General features: G+C 38.0%; 1 protein-coding gene across 1 annotated transcript in view; it reads right to left on the reverse strand.

The window, feature by feature from the left end:
* LOC122790046 (NADPH oxidase 1-like) overlaps positions 1-18,328 on the reverse strand; it is a 351,263-nt gene extending 332,935 nt beyond the window's left edge. The window contains exon 1 of the mRNA XM_044057612.1: positions 18,119-18,328. Coding sequence (XP_043913547.1) covers positions 18,119-18,163 — 45 coding nt within the window. The 5' untranslated portion in view covers positions 18,164-18,328. The remainder of the gene's footprint in view (positions 1-18,118) is intronic.
* Between the last annotated feature and the right edge of the window lie 1,519 nt (positions 18,329-19,847).

Below are 19,847 nucleotides of genomic sequence, written 5' to 3' on the forward strand. Positions count from 1 at the left end.
AGACCCATCAGTTCCAGCTTCATATATACCCATTTCAGTTCTAAACCATGATTATAAAGCATTTATGTCTATAATGGCTAAAAGAATGGCAAAGCTGTTGCCAAAACCAATAGATAAGGATCAATGTGGTTTTGTGGAGGATAGCCAAACATTTAGACAACATTAACAGAACAATGAAAATCCAGAGAGAATCAGAATGTAAGAAAATACCACCGATGTTGTGTCTTGATGCAGAGAAAGCATTCAACAAAGTAAGCCGGGATTTTATGAGTAGGGCAATGGAAGAATTTGCAATCCCTGATCAAATTATAAGGTTGATTAGGAGGATACATGAGGGATAGGAGGTGAAAATCAAAGTAAGTGTGTGTATGTGTGTGTGTCAGTGTGTGTGTGTGTGTGTGTGTGTGTGTGTGTGTGTGTATGTGTGGAGGTCCTGTCTGATAAGTGTTGTTTGATTAGAGGAACCAGGCAGTGGTGTCCTCTTTCACCTTTGTTACTTGCATTATATTTAGAACTATTGGCAAAGAAAATAACGGACTCAGAAATTCAAGGATATAATTAGTATGGTAATAGAGAAAAGTTGTAGATTACTTTATTTTTGTATCTGATAAAACCAGAAAAGTGCATTTGAGTGTTGTAGAACATTCTGAGACAGTTCCAGGTCTTTTCGGGATACAAAGTCAATAGCTGTAAACTATGTACCCATAAACAAATTGGTTCAGCAATGCCCATATTTATAGGTTCATAGGTAGGTACTAGGCTATCTGCCCAAGGGCATTTATAAGCCTAGCCAGAGTGTGTCAGCTTTCACCACCCCATTGATTAATTAACTGAGCCTCTGTCAAGAAAAGCCAATGAAGTGATCCCAGGGGTGTATTTAATGTTACCCATCCACTCGTCAAGGTTTCTCTTGAAGAGTGTCAGTGAGGGGCTCTGCCTAATGTAGTTAGGAATTTTGTTCCAAAGCATGGGGAGTCTCTGTGATAGGAATCTATCCCTTCAGCATGTTCTATTTATTGTTGTGGTGAGGTTTAGCTTACTAGAGCGAGTGGCTTGCAGTGACTAGGATTTCTTTAGGTGGAGCATGTCCATCAATTCTGAGTTGGACATGGCTTTGTAAGTCAGGCAGAGATCACCTCTGAGTAAGCAATATGCCACTGAGTACAGCCGGGCTGCATAGGACATACGTTTGAGGCCAGTAATTTGATAAAAATAAATACTTGGGAGTATAGATTAAAGAGGATTCTGTTATAGCAGGTAAAGATATGTGGGAAGAGACTAACAAAATATAGTCCAGAAACAGAGAAACTAAAAGCTCTTTCTTATGGATATGGATAGCAAGATACAAGGAGTGGAAATGTTTTTAGATCCTTTAGCTTTATAAACAGGTGAGACATTGTGGATAGTAATTAATAAAGAGTGGAAGGATTTTATCTGGGAGGGGAAGAGGGCAAGAGTCAAGTGGATAAGTTGATCCTTCCAATACAAGCCGGTTTTAGATTACCTGACTTGAAGGGGTATCTCAGAGCTACACAGTAACTCAAAGTGGAAAGGGATGATGATGATGATGAAACAGGGAGGAAGCTCAAGAAGCAAGGAGTGACTGGTACTTTAGATGCAGATCCTTAAGGAAAATAACAAAACCATACAGAATATTATTTTCATAAACTAGCAGAAAGAATTCTAAGAACTAAGCCAACATGAGAATGGAGAAAGGAGATGTGGGTGATAGGTATGACTGCAGTTAGGAATACAGACAATAGACAAGAGGAGCTGGAATTTACTGGAGAAAATTGGCAAAGGAACCAGTGTATCGGGAGCAAATAATTAGAGAGAGAAAGGTAACATAATGGGAGGAGGCCAAGAATACATTTGGACTGCAAGCTAGAGATTGCTTTCCCTATCAAGGCATGATATTAGAGTACAGGCAAAGAGAAAGAAATAGGGAGACCAGCACTGGTAGAGTTTATAGTAGAATCTAGAACAGAAGTTGCTATTAAAAGGAGATAATTAGTAGGGCATATAAAATATTGCATGACTATAAGATTCAGTCAGAAGAGGTTTAAAAGGATTGGGAAGGAAGACTGGACAAGCAATTCACAAACAATAAGAGGATATATGTATGATTCCCAAATATGCAACAAAGTCTAGAAGATTTAGGATCTTTGCTTGTAAGTATTTGCACAGATATTATTATACCCCAAGCAGACCCCGAAGAATTTTTCTTCAGGTGGATTGCAAATGCTGAATGTGTGATGGAGAAGAAATAAGTAATTGGAAACAAATATTTTGTTAGTGTACTGAGCTGGCAGACTTTAAAATTCACAGCAGACTACTTTGTCTGAAATACTGAGTGAGCAAATTGGTGTAAATGAGGAAATTATTTTGTGAGCTGTGATACAGAATTGGAATTGCCTAGATATAGTAAGGCCTTGCTGAGTTTAATTCTGATGGCTGTCAAAAAAAGCAATTACTTACTAGAAAGTGGCAATCAAAGTCTAAACTGACTATACTAGAAGTAGTGAATATAGTAACAGAAATAAAAGAACCAGAAGTGGGATCTTTAGAAAAGGGTAAGAACAAATTACATAGAAGAAATGGAAAATTGTGGGAACAACACATACAAAATAATGTTTTGAAAGCAGATTGAGGTTTAAGGGAAGGCAGGAATTGAGTAATGTTTGACTGACAATGAATATATATTATAAGTAATGCATAATGTTTGCAACTGAAACAGTTTACGTTCATTTATATAAATTTATGACTGCCTATGTCATAAGTGATAGGTCAGTAAATATGTTTGTTGTTTAAAAATAATTTCCATTGTAAGGTCAAGAATTTGCTTCTTGAAACTCATTTGTTTTCAAACTGGTAATTTGTTTTCAAACTAGTAGTTTCTTTCCTTAACTTCTTTAGTCCAACTATTCTGACACTCTGTATTTCATCCTTAAGTTGAGGATGTTTCTGAAAATGCAGTTGTTACCTTCTGTGACAAAGGGGGATACTGCCAGCCCAGCTATCTGGAATTTTGTAAATAATTATATGTCATTTGTAAATATCAACATGATTCATATAAGTTGCTTGTGTTACAAATGTATTAGAACTGTTTGTCATGTATATATCAAACTGGGTTTGTACAGATGTGTGTTGAAAAGATATTTTTTAAGGTGCTTGTGCTTAAATTGTAACCACAGTAGGCCCTACTGGAATAGAACAGAAATGTACATGCACTATTGTAACTGTTTAAAAAAAAAAAAAAAAAATATATATATATATATATATATATATATATATATATATATATATTTTAACAGTGGAAACTGGAATACAGGAGGTTAACTACAGTCCAGCAAAACTTCAGAAAAATAGAGAAATTAAATTACTTTATGGCAGCAAGGAGACACAGTGTCTGTGCTGAGAACTTTTCTGTATTGTCTTTAAGGTGAAATAATTACTAGTTTTTGAAATGTGTAGGAAGGTAATTGTCTTATAACTTCCAGGATCTGCCTAAGATTTGAGGAAAAGCATTTGTCTATGTCTTTTTAAAGGTAGATGCTAAATGCTACCAGCTGCCATCAATGGTGTTTTTGGGCCTGGTGACTAGAAGTCAGATGACAAGGAATGATGTCATTCTCCAAGCTAGCCCAGCAGTAATATTTGAGATATTAATTTGAGAACTCTCTGAGAGAGACACAGCATTCTGCATTCTGTCTTTGACCTGACAACAACTAGGGAAGATCCATTCACCACATCTGCCTTGCTCTGTAAGTAAGTTTCTAGGGAATAGTAACTCTTAGATATAGTCAGGAATATAGCAAAGCTTAGTTTAGATATTTTTCTTCATTTATTTGAGACTGTCCTGCAATGCTGTTTTAATCATTTCCTGTGATTTTGAATTCTTATGTCACTGTAAATATATATTTAGTACTATCTTGTTCTTTTATTATTTATTATTACATATACTTAAACATTTCATTGTGGCTGATTTGTCTAGAGATATTTGAGTTCTGAGAGTACTTGCATATTTATTTGTTGACACTGTGGATCACTCCTTTATTCATAGATTATTTATTCATAGATTAGTACTAAGCTAACTGCCCTTGCGAGCCATTTTAAGCCTAGCCAATTATCCCTTGTGAGACTCAAACCCTGCACCTTGTGCTTGCAAGGCAAACACCTTAACTATTAGGCCACCCTGTCAACCTTAAATAGCCTTGCTCTTGGTTAAACTACCATTTGTATTAATAGTAACATTATACTGTAAGATTGAACATCCTTTGTTAAGGGCCTTAAAGTAGCTGGCTGGTGACAGTGATAACTACCTTATAGCTTGGGCCAAAGGGGGCATAGCTAGTAAACCTGTGCCAGTCTTTCCCAGGTGTGTATGTATAAATTAAACCTCAAAGAGGGTGTGTTTGCTACTTGGGCAGGGACATGAAGCACTGGTTGGACAGAGAGGGTGCTGGAGGTCTTGGCTTAGCCACTCAGCTGAGATATCAACTCCATAGCTGTGCCAGTGGGGAATCTTATTGGGGATCTGGAGAAAGAGGGAGAAACAAACCCCGGACTTGACTGTGGTCTTTGTGTGCTCTTAAGGGAAATTTCACTTGATGCACAGAGCTGCATCTGATAATACTGCATGCGTACCTTGTTATCCTCTCAGTGCACATCCCTCACTGGTGCCAGTGGTGAGGATTGAGGCTCCTTGATTACTGGTTCAGTGGTGGGGTGTCATACCTTGATCCTAAAGTGATCTTTGAATTCTATAGATGTAGCTCAAGTTCCTGTATTATCTGGAAGGGGGTTGAAGAGTGTCTTATAGTCATGATGATTTCTATCTGCAATCTCATGAAGTAAGTTATCCATACCAGTCTGGGTTTGGAGATAGGTATGGCACAGAGATGACCCTTATCCGAGTGGTGAATATTCTTCTTATGGTGATTTATGACTGGTGTTACTCAGTCTTGGTCATCCATGATCTCTCCTTGGCATTAGATATAGTTGATCATGGGATCTTGAGTGATCTTCTACTCTTGCCTCTTGCAGCACAGTCAGAGAGTGTTTTTTGGTCTGAATTAATCTAGGAGCTGCCTCTGTCTTGTGGGGGTGCTGGTGTGGTCAGTCATGGCTCACATTTTGTGGTCTTTATACTTCCACTGGAGAGAGTCATTTGGACAAGATGTCTTTGCCATCATTGTTACACTGATGACATTCATTTGTTCCTGTCATTCTGTTTAGAGCTATAGAGTGGTTCTGTTGCCCTTCAGAATGGTTTAAAAGATGCCCTTTACTGGATGGAATAAAGCCGATTGTAATTCAATCTGGACGAGATAGGGGGAGTACTCATTCACAACACTGTCCAATTTTCTAATCCAGTCTTCTCTCCTGTTATTCTTTGTGGAAGAAAGAAGTTATCACTCTGGGGGCCTATTCAGATTTTATATTGATAATTGAACACCATGTGCTGCAGGTTGTGAAAACTTTAATGTATTCACCTGCAAAACCTGTAAGATTAAATATCCCTACTTGGATGATCTTCAGAGAACTGTTCATGTGATAATATTTTCTAGAGTAGTTTATTGTAATTTACTTTACGAAGGGATTTGTAACACTGAGCTTGAATGCCTGCAGTAGGTAAACAGATTTCTGCAACTAGGATTGTTTCTGGCTTTATTAAATACCATCGTCGTATGCCAGTACTGCAGGATTTTCAGTGCCTGTTTAAGATTTTGGCTTTGACTTTGTAAACCTTACAAAGGACAGACACCAAACATTTAACAGAGCTACTGTTTTCTTTAAAATATACATGTACATTATGTTCTGCAAAGTAAGGAGTCTGTTAGAATGGTAAAATAAATTACTTCAGTATAACTTTCAGCCTCCTAGTTTTTATTCTGCCTGAAAAAAGTCAGAAATCACATATAGCTGTTTTAGAACTTTTGGCTCAATTACATTTGGAAAGCATACCAAATACAGTTTCATAGGTGTTGCAAAAAACACACCTTAAATGGGGGAAGCTAGCCACCTGCCCCGACCTCAAGAATGCACTCAGCAGACAGGGCAGTGGGTTGGAGAGATTTGGGCTGATTAAATGCTGACGGTTTGCAGTTGATACAGTGGATAGATACAATGCAAGGAAAGAGTCCATGTACTCAAACCACCACTTTATTTGATAAAATCCAAAAAGTTAAGCGCTTTTGTCCCGTAAAAACATCAAAGAGGACTTCTTCAGAACAAGGTTGTTCACATAACCACACCTTAAAATACTACCACTATCATTCAATTTACCCAATGAGCTTGGTTAATTAATTAGTCATTGCCTAACATTAACCCTCAAGATGCATCAACTTTAATAGACAGTCGATACTATTATATTCATTCAAACCTGGGTACATAAAATCATTGAGCTGCAATTGCCATTTTTATTCACATAGTTCAAGATGTTCAGGAAATAGTTTACCCTGTATATCTAGCCCAAGCTGCTGTATTACTACAAATCCAAATTCATGATTCTTGAATTCCATTACATGTTTGCTCAGGGCATTAGTTGGTTTACCTTTTTTAATATCAGTCATTTGCTCAGGGCATTAGTTGGTTTACCTTATTTAATATCAGTCAAATGTTCATACATTCTGTCACGCAACCTTCTCGTGTTTTTTCCTATGTAGAATGCTAAACAGTGGATACACTTCGGAAGATATGCCACATTTTTAGATTGACAATTGGAATGTCCTTGTACAGAAAAATTAAAATCACAAAATTTAAACTTGCTCCAGTAGACAAAATGTAAGGGCATTGTTTACACATCCCATATTTGAAATTAGCTCATAACCTGTTCGTAGTGTTACTGGTATTTAATGTCTTTCTTTTCTAACATATTTTTAAAAATTGATCTTTCTTAAAAGACACACTTGGCTTAATACGCAACTTATGGTTGACATTTTTGTCAAGTGCAAAAAATGCCAAGTTTTGTTTAGGATTTTAACAACAGATGAACTGTCCGTGTTACAAACTGTAATGAAAGAAAGGCATCCCTTGTCAGATGTCACCCCTTCTTTTACCTCATTGACAGTCACCAACGTTTCATTCAATGAATTGTTTAAGATAGGTTTATAAAACCCATTTTTTCTCTTAAGTATCACTTCATTACTAACATTATCTAATAACCAATCCGGGTATCCCCTTTTCCTAAACATATCAAGAATAACATCAATTTCTTTAAGGAAATCAACTTCTGCTGAGACCATTCATTTCATTTCATTAAGAAATTCTGTGGTATAGCTTCATAGGTGTGTACTAGGCTAATGGCCCTGTAGCCTTTACAAGCCTAGCCCATAGATGTGCCCTGACATTGTGATGCCTGATGTTAGTACCCAGTGCCTCTATCAAGTAGAACCACTACAGTGATCCCCGGGGTGAACTTTCTATTACCCATCCACTCATAAAAATTTCTCTTGAAGAGGGCCATTGAGGTGCTCTGCTTGACATGTATGGGAAGTCTGTTCCATAGTATGGGCAGTCTTTGGGTTATGAACCTGTCCCACCAGCATGTTCTGTTGATTGTGGTAATGGGTTTGAGGTCTCTGGAGCATGTGATGTGGAGGGATTTGGATTTCTTTAGATGTAGCATTTCTAACAGAGCTGGGTCAGACATGGCTTTCTAAGTCAAGCAGAGATCACCTCTTAGATAGATGATAGACAGCTTAAAAAAATCCTAAATAATACCAATGATTATTATTAGAAAAATACTGTACTAACCTCACTTTCAAGTGTGATAGTACATTCTCAACTGAGGTAAATTCTGTGGAAAGTGACAAACATATATCATCATCTAAAAAGTATACACAACCACCCCATTCCTTTATAGATGTGAAAAACTTATTTTCGGTTATACCACATGACATTAGGCTAAGTTGGCTAGAGAAACAGCTAATTGAGATCAAGAAGCAAAAACAGGATTGTATTAACCTTATTGTTACCTTGATGGAAGTTATTCTTTGTAACAATTTTGTTTTCTTTGAGGGACAATATTTTAAACAAGTTGTGGGGGTTGCAATGGGGGCAGCATATGCCCCCAATTATGAAAATTGTGTCATGCCTCTGGGAATCTAAATTTATTATTAAAAGTGGGTATATAAATTACATCAAGCATTACACAAGATTTTTGGATGACCTATTTTTAATTTGGACAGGTTCAGAGGAATTGCTGAGTGAGTTTTTAAATTATATCAAAAATACCACTGAATTTCTTAAGATTACACATTCATGTCACAAAGATACAATAAGTTACTTAGATGCTGATAGTTTTAAAAACTCGCATGATGGGAAACTGACATTGAGTATATATATAGAAAGCTCACTTTTTCGAATTCTTATTTGGAATACACCAGCTACCATTTACCTTATCAGAAGCGATCTGTAGTAAAAGGGCAGCTGGTGAGGGCTGCACAAATTGTCTCAGTAAAAGTTGATTTCCTTAAAGAAATTGACAAGGGATGCCTTTCTTTCATTACAGTTTATAACACGGACAGTTCATCTGTTGTTAAAATTCTAAACAAAACTTGGTACTTTTTTGTACTTGACAAAAATGTCAACCATAAGTTGCGTATTAAGCCAAGTGTGTTTTTTAAGAAAAATCAATTTTTAAAAATATGTTAGAAAAGAAAGACATTAAATACCAGTAACACTACGAACACAGAATTAGCTGAATCTAGGTGGATCCTTGAGCTAACAACACATAGGGATCCAGGTTTGAACGATGTAGTCCCCCTTAAACCAACATTGTGTAAAAGGCGGGTGTTTTACTGAGTTGTGATTGGTTAACATGTTTTTTAAAAGGGATTTTATCTGCAATGTTTTTATCTGATGAAGGGCAACCGCCCGAAAGCGCTTATACTGAATTAATTGTTCTGTGGTATTAAATCGTATTTTATATCCTGAGCAGTATCCAGCATCGTTATTTTGTCTGTTTAGTTTGGAGTTTTGTACGATAGCTGGGTTTTGGCAAGCAACGACCTTTCTTTTTCTGGACTAATATTAAAAAAGGTAAACCAACTAATGCCCTGAGCAAACATGTAATGGAATTCAAGCATCATGAATTTGGATTTGTAGTAATACAGCAGTTTGGGCTAGATATACAGGGTAAACTATTTCCTGAACATCTTGAACTATGTGAATTAAAATGGCAATTATGGCTCAATGCTTTTATGTAGCCAGGTCTGAATGAATATGATAGTATCGACTGTCTATTAAAGTTGAGGCATCTTGAGGGTTAATGTTAGGCAATGACTAATTAATTAACCAAGCTCATTGGGCAAATTTAATGATAGTGGTAGTACTTTAAGGTATGGTTATGTGAACAACCTTGTTCTGAAGAAGTCCCCTTTGATGTTTTTACCGGATGAAAGCACTTAACTTTTTGGATTTTATCAAATAAAGTGGTGGTTTGAGTACCTGGACTGTTTCCTCGCTTTGTATACTTCTTAGTTTGTGTCCTAGGTTACTACATTATGACATAGTGGATAGCATTGTTGCCCCACAGCAGCAGGTTCGCCAGTTTGATTCTTGGCTGGGGTACCTTCTGTGCAGAGTCCGCATGTCCTCCCTGTGTTCATGTGGGTTTCTTCTGGGTGTTCTGGTTTTCTCCCACATTGCAAAGACATGCAGTAGGTAGATAGGACACTCTAAGTTCAACACAGGTGTAGAGTGTGTGTAAGTGTGTGTTAAAATAGGACAGCTGCATCAGGGCTAGCCACTCAGCAGTGTAAACCTTAGCTCTAAATGATTGTCACTGTTGAAGTGTTTGTGGACAGATGGAATTTGCAGTCAAAAAAGGAAAAGACTGATGCAGAAAGATCCTTATTATAGTTGAAAAGAGGAAGAAAATGGATTTGTCTACTGAAACCCTTTATGAGGGTCAGATAACCCGGAGCTGTTGGACATGCTCCACTTAAAGAAATTCCAATCCCTCAGAGCCACACACTCCAGGGATCTAAACCTTGTCATCACAATAAACAAAACATGCTGGAGGGATAGGTTTCTGACCCAGAGACTCCCCATACTCTGGAATGGACTACCTATGCATGTCAAGCAGAGCACCTCCTTGGCTCTCTTCAAAAGGAACCTTGACAACTGGATGGGAGATAGGAAATTCACCCCAGGGGGTCACGTCAGTCACCCTGCTAGACAAGGGTCCAGAGAAGTAAATATTGTGGGAAGAAATATCCAAGGAATTGTTATGGCTAGGCTTGTATAGGCCCTAGGGACGATAGCCTAGTACCAACCTTGAATCTATACGATATGTGAGAAGGTGGCACTTTTATTTGTAGCATCTAATAATTTGTTTTTACCTAATACTCAAAAATGATTTATAGATATCATTTCCAAAATTAAGTTGGAACAGACCCGAGAATATTGGGGCCCTATAAGAAAGATATGTAGATAAATATAACAGGCTATTAAGTCTGTTTACAGAATGACAAGTAATTGAGACCTGGTTCAAGGCTCCAGAGAGCACCCCTAAATACCAGGCTACAACTCTTACCACACTTTTCGGCTACCAAACCAGGATTGAAACACTAAAGGTGGAGGAGTGTCCATATTCACCAAGGATATTCACACCACCAGGTTAGTTGCCCAACACAATGCATCTGAAATTCTCCAGGTGCAACTAACACTAGGTAAGACTGCAATCCAAATTGTAGCTTGCTACAGATCCCCACCATGCCCCAAGATTCTCACTACACCTTTCTAAACATGTTGGAAAATATTAATATACAACCAAACACCCTAATACTGGGTGATTTCAACTACCCTGCCATTAACTGGAAAAACTACTCGTGCACCAACACCTTTGCTCAGCGGCTCTTGGAATTCATAAATTCCAATGCCTTGGATCAACTAATCCATAGTCCCACCAGGGGCTCCAATATCCTAGACCTGGTCATTACCAACATGGGACATCGATGCTTCACACCTATGGTCACCCCTCGTTGGTCAGGTCAGACCATAAGCTAATCACCCTTAACATCCACATCCCACTCTCACTCACCAGTAAGGAAACCTCCATAAAAAACATATCCAAGGCCACCTTCATGCTACTCAAGTCAGAAGTTACAAACTTCATGACACCCATGCAGACGGGAACTGAAAGTTCAACTGCTGAGTCCTACACTAAGGCACTGTACGAGCACATCCACTCATACATGAATCGTGCCATCCCAAATAGAACCAAGATGCTCTCCTCCAAAAAAAGGAAGCCAATCTGGTAGTCCCCTGCCATAATCAGACTTTACAACAAAAGGAAAAAACTGTTGCAGAAAAGGGAAAAATCCCAGGATGCAAAAAACTCCCTTACCAGCCTCAGTAAGAAGCTGAGATCCCTCATAAAATCCTCCAAAGCTAGCTACAAAAATAAACTTGCCAAAGATTCCAAAGACAACCACAAGGCATTCTATAACTTGTCAAGAATCTAAATGGCAATGCTCAGATCTGGTCTGTGCTACATCAGAATGGCATTAAATATACTGATCCCAAGGATATTGCCAATATCCTGGCAGATTGATTCAGTGCCAACTTCACCCCTTCTCACCCCCTAAATGGCCCATCTCAATACTGGAAGATTGCCAAATTCCGATAATAACGGTGACAAAGGTAAAAAACGCACTCTCCAAAGCTAAGAATACAGCATCCGTGGGACCAGATGACATCCCGGGCTGTGTACTACATGAACTAAAAAATGAATTGGCACCTCACCTAAGTGTCATGTTTAATCATAGCCTCACCTCAGGCTTTGTGCCCACTGAGTGGCGCACAGCTACAGTTATCCCACTCCACAAGGGGGGATCCACCTTGGATCCTGGAAACTACTGCCCCATCAGTCTGACGAGCCTGATCTGCAAGGCCATGGAAAGTATTATCATGGAACTTATAAACAAAGACATTGGCAACCTTAAAACACTAGACCCCACCCAGTTTGGATTCGTGAAGGGACGATCTTGTCTCCTGAACCTTATTGACTTCTTTGAATCAGTCTCCAGAGCCATGGACGATGGTAAGGCAGTCTACACAGCCTATCTGGACCTCGCCAAGGCCTTTGACACCATCCCCCACTCTGGAATCATAGATAAACTTACTAAGCTGGGCATTAATCCCTACATCACTTGATGGGTTGCCAACTGGCTTACTGACAGAACCCACACTGTAAAAGTAGCTGACTCCAAATCCAGCTCCAGACAAGTGACAAGTGAAGTACCTCAGGGTTTAGTCCTGGGACATCTCTTGTTTGGCATCTACTTCTCTGAAGTACAGGCCAACATTAAGGAACTCTGGCTAACAAAGTTTGCAGATGACTGCAAACTGGGAGCCATTATTGAATCCCCAAATGATGTGGATACTCTACAAAAGGGCCTTACAGAAACAGATGCTTGGTGCCAGAGCCATGGGCTCAAGCTCAATTCCAAGAAATGTATAGTTATCCCCTTTTAAAAAAACATGTACCCATGAATTATCACATAGGTGGCAGTACACTAAACACCGAAAGAGTGGTAAGAGACTTAGGGACACAGGTGGACAGTGGTCTCACCTTCAATAACCACATCACCACAACAGTCAGGAAATCCTTCTATGTGGCACACCTCATCACTAAGGGTTTCCATCCAGAAAAAAGGAGGTCATTGTCCCACTGTACTCATCCCTCATTAGACCCATTATAGAATACAACGCCTCATTTGGTATGTACCTCTCAAGACATCTGCAACAACTGGAAAGGCAGCAGAAATACCTCACTAAAAGAATCACAGGCCTAAAGCAGATGCCCTATGCTGATCGCCTTAAAAAACTCCAGCTATACTCTGTCGCATATCGTCTACTCCGAGGTGATCTCTGCTTAACATACAAGGCCATGTCAATCCCAGAGCTGTTGGACATGCTACACTTAAAGAAATCCCAATCCCTCAGAGCCACACGCTCCACGGATCTAAATCTTGTCATCACAATAAACAAAACAAGCTGGAGGGATAGGTTCCTGACTCAGAGACTCTCCAGACTCTGGAAAAGATTGCCCATACATGTCAAGCAGAGCGCCTCTTTGGCCCTCTTCAAAAGGAACCTTGATGATTGGATGGGAGAAAGGAAATTCACCCCAGGGATCATGTCAGTCGCCCTGCTAGACAGGGGTCCAGGGAAGTAAATAGTGTGGGAAGAAATAACCAGGGAATTGCTATGGCTTGGCTTGTATAGGCCCTAGGGCCGATAGCCTAGTACCAACCTATGAACCTATGAACCAAGTTAAATTTGCATTAACAGCAATGGATAGCTCCAGTTAGAATGATTTGTGAAATTTTGGGGTACATTGCAGTCTCTTCTTGAAAAGCATACTACTCAGTTGTGTAACTGTATATGCAAACAGTGTACTGAAATTAAAATAAACCCTGCATTTCATGTACTCCTTACAATGTGGGTACCTGCAGGAAATTTTCTGGGGGGCGTGCAAAATTTCTCATGAATTAGAAAATAAGGAACAAATTAAAGTAACTTCTGTGAACAATACTTAAAAAGCAACTTATTTTAGCTCAACTTATTCATTAATTAACTGGTTAAGTCCACGTGCCCCTTTCTGGAGGCAATTCAAGACCTCTGCCAGGTTAAGTGACTTGCTCATAGTCATAATGTCAACAAACAGAGGTGAAAGACATCAGCTTCTGTATCACTGATTGTAGGGAGCAGATCAGAGGCTTAATCCCCTAAATTATTTCACCAGTGGGGATTTCCAGTGATATGAAAGAAATACTTAAATGTTATTGTGGGTGGCCATCAGAAGCCCTGGGGTTATATGCTCTGAGGTGTATTTTAGAACGCCTTTTCCATGTATGTGATTCACTTCTTGACACCTAACAGAAATAAGCAGCTCCAGAAATGGTAGTGAAACACAACTATAAGAGACAGCACAGGACAAAATATTCTATAAAATAGAACTTTGGCTGAATCAGTATTTTTTCATCTTCTCTACCCGTTTTGCCAGGAAACAATATAAAACACAGAAAAGTTTTAAGGCTAAAGACTTTCCTGGACACAAAATCAAACCAAAAGTTTCCACAGAAGGTAATACACTAACAATTTTGTGACACGATTATACCCCTTAGAATATGGCACGACTAAACTGTATATCAACAATGTCATTCTAATAGAGTGGCAGTTATTTTGAGCACACATGCAGTGCACTGTGTGTTACAGTGTGAAAAATCACTAGGCTAAGCAATCTGAAACATAATAGAACAATAGTCTGTTTTGATGATCATCAGAGTTAAAACTGACTTCAGCATGTGTTGCAGTTTTCTTTATCTAGTTCATCTCCTTCACTGAGAGTTATATACAAATTCCTCCTGTTCAGTGCTTATTTAGGCAGATATTAGTACCTAAGAAGATGTCAGTTGGTTAGAGTGGCCAGAAAGTGCTGAGTGATCAAGAAAATTTGGAGAAAACAACTTTCACTAACAGTGGAGTTCTCTTTTTGTACACTGTTGTGCAACCTTGTAGTAAGTATATTTAAGTTCAGGATATGGAGGGGGGGGGGGGGTCTCCAGTTCAGGGTAAAGGAGGGCTTGTCCCCTGCAAAAAAAAAAATGTCTCCAAGTTTTGCAATAAGTCATGTTGGCCTTTTTTTTCTCATTTGGTTGCACTCGATGACAGAGTTGTCAGTCGATTGACATGAATCTATTAATACCCTTTCTTCTGTCTGCTATTGCATCTCTACATACCCAAATATGTTGTTTGCTAGCAAAACAAAGCTTTTCCCAGCAAAATTCTGTCAGCAGTGCTTTTAAGAACACACAGCTGAACTAATGCTAAAACATAGCTCTGCAGTAACACATATTCAAAGCAGTTAAAGATGAGCAAATGGTGTCCATAGTCAATTCTTATCTCATTCTTAGCCATAACCGGAAACAGCAGATAAATGAACTGGCTGATCCAAATACCAAACTATTTAAAATGTATGAACATTCTCAAGGACACTGTCATTATTTAACCTGAAGTGTGCCACTGGGCAAAGCCACATACTTATGGTAGTCAAATGCTATATAATAGATTTGTGCCGTGCTGTCATCCTCCATACCTTCTCCATTACTCCAATTTGTGACTCTCACAATGCATACTGGGATGTGTAGTGCCAATCGCATCAGATAACCATCTTTAATACTGACAGTGGAGTATATCTCCGATAAAATTACTATGTCATTCTGGGATAATGGCAACAGACTTACTGTGACACTGGACCTTATATGGCACTCTTTCTCTTCTAGACTGTTCTTGTTGTCCAAGAAATAATTATTATTTCTTGGACAACAAGATTAGTCTTAATAATTTGCAGGAGGTTTGTTCAAGATCTCGGGTGGACAGGAACTGAAATGTAAAAATGGGAGACACCGTTGAAATGTCAGTGTCTTGGATAAAAATTAATATTTTTGTCACGATACAGGCAGGAATATTAAAAAAAAAAAACATAACTTGGTTTTCAAGGAGGGTTAATTCCCTCACTGCTACCATGGATACCCACGCGTTATATAAAACTTCACAATTTTTTTATCTGCTCAAAACATTTGTGACAATATTTGCTTTTTATTAACTGTTGCCATTTTTGCAGTTAACTGTGTTTTACAGCAACAAAATTCAATATGACTAAGGGATACAACATCCACAGCACTACAGCTGTTTTAAATGTTTTGTTTTATAAAACTGTTTCAGTTTTATAACACTGAGAGTAAATTAAAAACACTCTTGCAATAATTTGCTCTAAGATGCTCAGAGATGAATAAGGAAGTAAGTGACATGAGGATGAATTACACATCTTCACAGTGAGGTGCGGCAAATCATTTTAGTCTCAGGCTGTAGACCGAACTCTCTTCTTTCATTTTAAGTATCTTATGCAGTACAGTTTGCTCCAGGCTAACTCTTGTGTTTATCTACCTCACGTATACATAGATATGGTTTTACACATAAATGCATGTTTACTTCCACTGATCTTCCTTCTTTTGCAAAATATTTTGTTTCAGCTACTATTCAGTTTTTCTTTTTTTAGCTTGTGCTTGTTTGCTACTAAAGATTCTCATTCATTATTCTGTCGTTGGATTGACATTAAACAAATGCTGATTTATTAACGGCTGTCAGATACAGAGCACAAATCAGACATTTCTGTGCGTGTGTGTGTGTGTGTGTGTGTGTGTGTGTGTGTGTGTGTGTGTGTGCACGCGTGTGTGTTTGTGTGTCTGTCCCTGTGCTGAAGCATGTTAATCATTTTGCTCTTCCTGAGAATGAACAATTAACTGAAAACCAGAACAGATTCATTATGTTGCTCAGAAACATGAGCTAATGCCTATCATGCTGCAGATTTCTCATATTGAAACATACAGGCCACTCAGCATAAGGTTTTTTAAACCACTGATTTACATGCCACAGAAAATATTAGTGGAAATCAGACATTCTAATGCATTTAATTGCTTTAGCATATGTGATATAAATCATGATTTATTATTTGTTTATTTGCTTTTTATTGACTGGGTTTGTTCCACCACCACCCTAGTCTATTTTCAGTGGCAACTTGAGGTAGTATATCTATAAACAGATAAATTTGGCCGCTGTCTCACAGTAATTGGAAAAAAACAGTGGGAGAAATCTTCCTTACTCTTTTTCATATGTGCAGTGGGATTTTTATTATTCATGCAAGCTACCATCAGCACAGGCAGATAGGAACCTCTGTTTCATGTGGACATCTCTGGAGTATAGGACCCCCCATGCTATACAACTAAAGTGACACCACTGGAAAATAAATCTAAGCACTAGGTGTGGTAATAAAACTCACAGGATTCTGAGCTTCCTGACATGCAACAAGAATGTACAGCCTGCTCAGCGATGGACAAAAAAAGTACATTTAACCATTAATAAAAAATAAAATCATCTTACAAGGAATGCCAGTGTGGTGGTGAACACTACAGAGCCCTTTAAAAATACATTTACAATATGCAACTGCTGCTATCACATTTTCAGCACAGTTACAAAAGAGCTACATAAGTCCTGTTCACAATTCATCCCTTAGGTATTATACTTTTATATTTACAAATGTGTTTTTTCATGTTGCTATAACTTACAGAAACTACATCCCTCACCTGCTACTTACATTAACTAAGCTCATGTATTTTAAAAACTAGATCCTTAGGTGTGTCCTTCTAAGACATATAAATAGAAGTTGGATTCCACACCTACAGTGTTCTTTGAATAAACCCACACATTTTAAAGATTAGAATCTCAGGTGTGTCCAGTGAAAAGTAAACTTACTAGTTGTTGTTCGACTTTCCCTAAAACAGTTTTTCTGTGTTCCTGAAGTCTCATGTTTAATTTTCTAAATGCTATATAAATGCATTCATAATTCTAGGAGCCCCTACAACCATAATCATGAACCACGTTTTAAAGGCCAGACCTATTATTTTCTAATGCGTGCCATTAATTTTAAACGTGGTCCCTTTGTACACATTGCATTAGATACTGTAGTTTCCACAGACTGGCATACTTTTAGGTAGTAGCAAAGGAAAAGCAGTTTTCAGTGTTAGTTCTAAGTGGCTATGGGCATACAGGTCATCTGCACTAACAGTCTTAAAAAAAGTTATATTCAAATCTGGGTTGGAGTGTAATAAGTTGCAGTAACTCTTTTTAATTTAGAGTTAAAAATGTGTGTGACTTATGAGAACATTTTGTTAATATAATAATAGCAGACTGGAGATGTTTATTATCAATACCACTTGCTTAATATTCATAGTATCTGATCACTAGGTGTCTTATTTATCCTGAATTTATGGATTCCTAACATTGCTTACTAAACCTGTAATAATTGTTACATAATGCTGCAGATTTTAAGATTCACCACATGGAATTTTGAGTAACTTCTCCTAGCAAAATAATACAAAATAAAAGGTGTACAAAACTTGCTTGACAGGTGATTGCAATAAAATGTTCATTGCTGTTTCTTCCTTTAGAAGAGTAGAAAGGAAGTTAACTACATTTCATTAACTTAATGCACATTTTAAAATACACTGTATATTAACTGAACACAATTAGAAAAATTACTTACAATTATTAGTGCAGAGAACCAATTATTCACAACCCAGTTGCCCATCTTACAGTTTGCTATCTCTTCAGCTGTTTTCTTTTCAAATCCAAAGGCAGTTCTAGTTTACATTTATTCTGTGGGTGTGTGTCTGTATGTGTGTCACTTTCATTTCCTTTGTATAACATAATTGAACTTTACACGCTCTCTATAATTATATGCCCCTGAACGAACATGACAGATGATAACATCACCTGTGTACTTCCCCCACAGAGCCAGGTATGAGAACATTGAAAGCACCCCCCCCCCCCAAGTTCATTATTCATCCTCCAGTCCTCCAGGAAATCATATTTTAACATTCCAGCTCTTCAATCCCTTCAATTCAAAAAAAACAAAAAAAAAACAAAAAAAACAAAAACAAATGCTAGTTAACGTCTTACTGGTTATTGATTTAAGCTGACCTGGAACAGAGGTGAGGAATGTGCTTTCATTTTTTTTTATATTACATCCAGTTAACGTTAACACCCAGCACACCCATATGTTAATGTTTATACATTGCTGCGGTGCCAACTCGGCTGCACCTTGCTCTGGAAATAACGACAGTGATAGGCTGTCAAACTCATTTCCCAGAATAAATTGATTAGACAGTACATTTCTTCTTTGGGCTGAAAGAGACTATTTCTTTGAGAAACGGTTACTTTACAGGGCTGCATTTTCTGTGCAGTTTCCCAAGTGGTTGTTGCGTGGTTGACATGCTCATGTGAACCTGATCACAGTGTATCCTGTCTCAGTGCAGTACCTTAACACCTTTTGAAAACTGTGCTTAAATGTCTATAATGAGAGGCAGTAGTGTTCAACCCAGTTGAACAAAGACTTCAGGATATCTCTGCATACCCATAAGTTTGTTCATTTCTTTGTTAACAACATACCTGTATCATATCTGCTACTAATGTTCCTTTTACACCAGGGGTACATCTCATGCAGATAATGGCATATGTTTTGTACAAACTAAACTCTCATGAATTACATGTTAAATAGAAGTGGACAAGCAAATACTGCATCCAAATGAGATAAATAAAGTAACAGGAGACTAGATGCAACATGGACTTAGCAGGTGGTCCTGCAACAATGTATCCTTTGAAGACACTGTATCAGCAGGTGATGACTTGGAAGAGTTTCAGTCTATGTTGTCTGAAGCTTCTTGGATTTTGTATAGTATGTATGAAAAATAAATACTGTCCGCAGCATGAGTGAAAGAATGAGTCCAAAATTAAAAATATGAAAAATTGAGAGACGTGTGCACATCTGAACACTTCTCTACACATACCTCTCATACGCCTGTGGACTCTAAAACTAAGCTACTATTACTCACTTTTTTCTGTCGGGGGGTTTTATTGCCCATGCCACTTAGCCATAGCTGTCAACCTATTAGCACAAAAAATCTGGACAAAGCCAAAAATAATGAGGGGGAGGGGCAAAACCTTGGAAATATGGAAAATGTTTAAAGATTGCTCTCATAAATATAGGAAGTTTCTAAAATAAAAGGTCTTGTGTTATCATGCATTTTCTGAAGGATATGTAGTCTGAATCTGAAATGCCTGTCATTATTTAGTGAATTCAATCCTCTCATATTTGCAGCAAAAATCCAGAAAATCACAAATTTTATGAGGTACAGATTAAAAATATGAAGTAAAACTCTGGACATTCTGCAAAAATCTGGACAGTTGAGAGGCATGCACTTTAAAGATAATTG

Source organism: Protopterus annectens, chromosome 15.part0, assembly GCF_019279795.1.
Source record: "Protopterus annectens isolate FY-2018-M chromosome 15.part0, PAN1.0, whole genome shotgun sequence".
In the NCBI taxonomy this organism is placed as follows: domain Eukaryota; kingdom Metazoa; phylum Chordata; order Ceratodontiformes; family Protopteridae; genus Protopterus; species Protopterus annectens.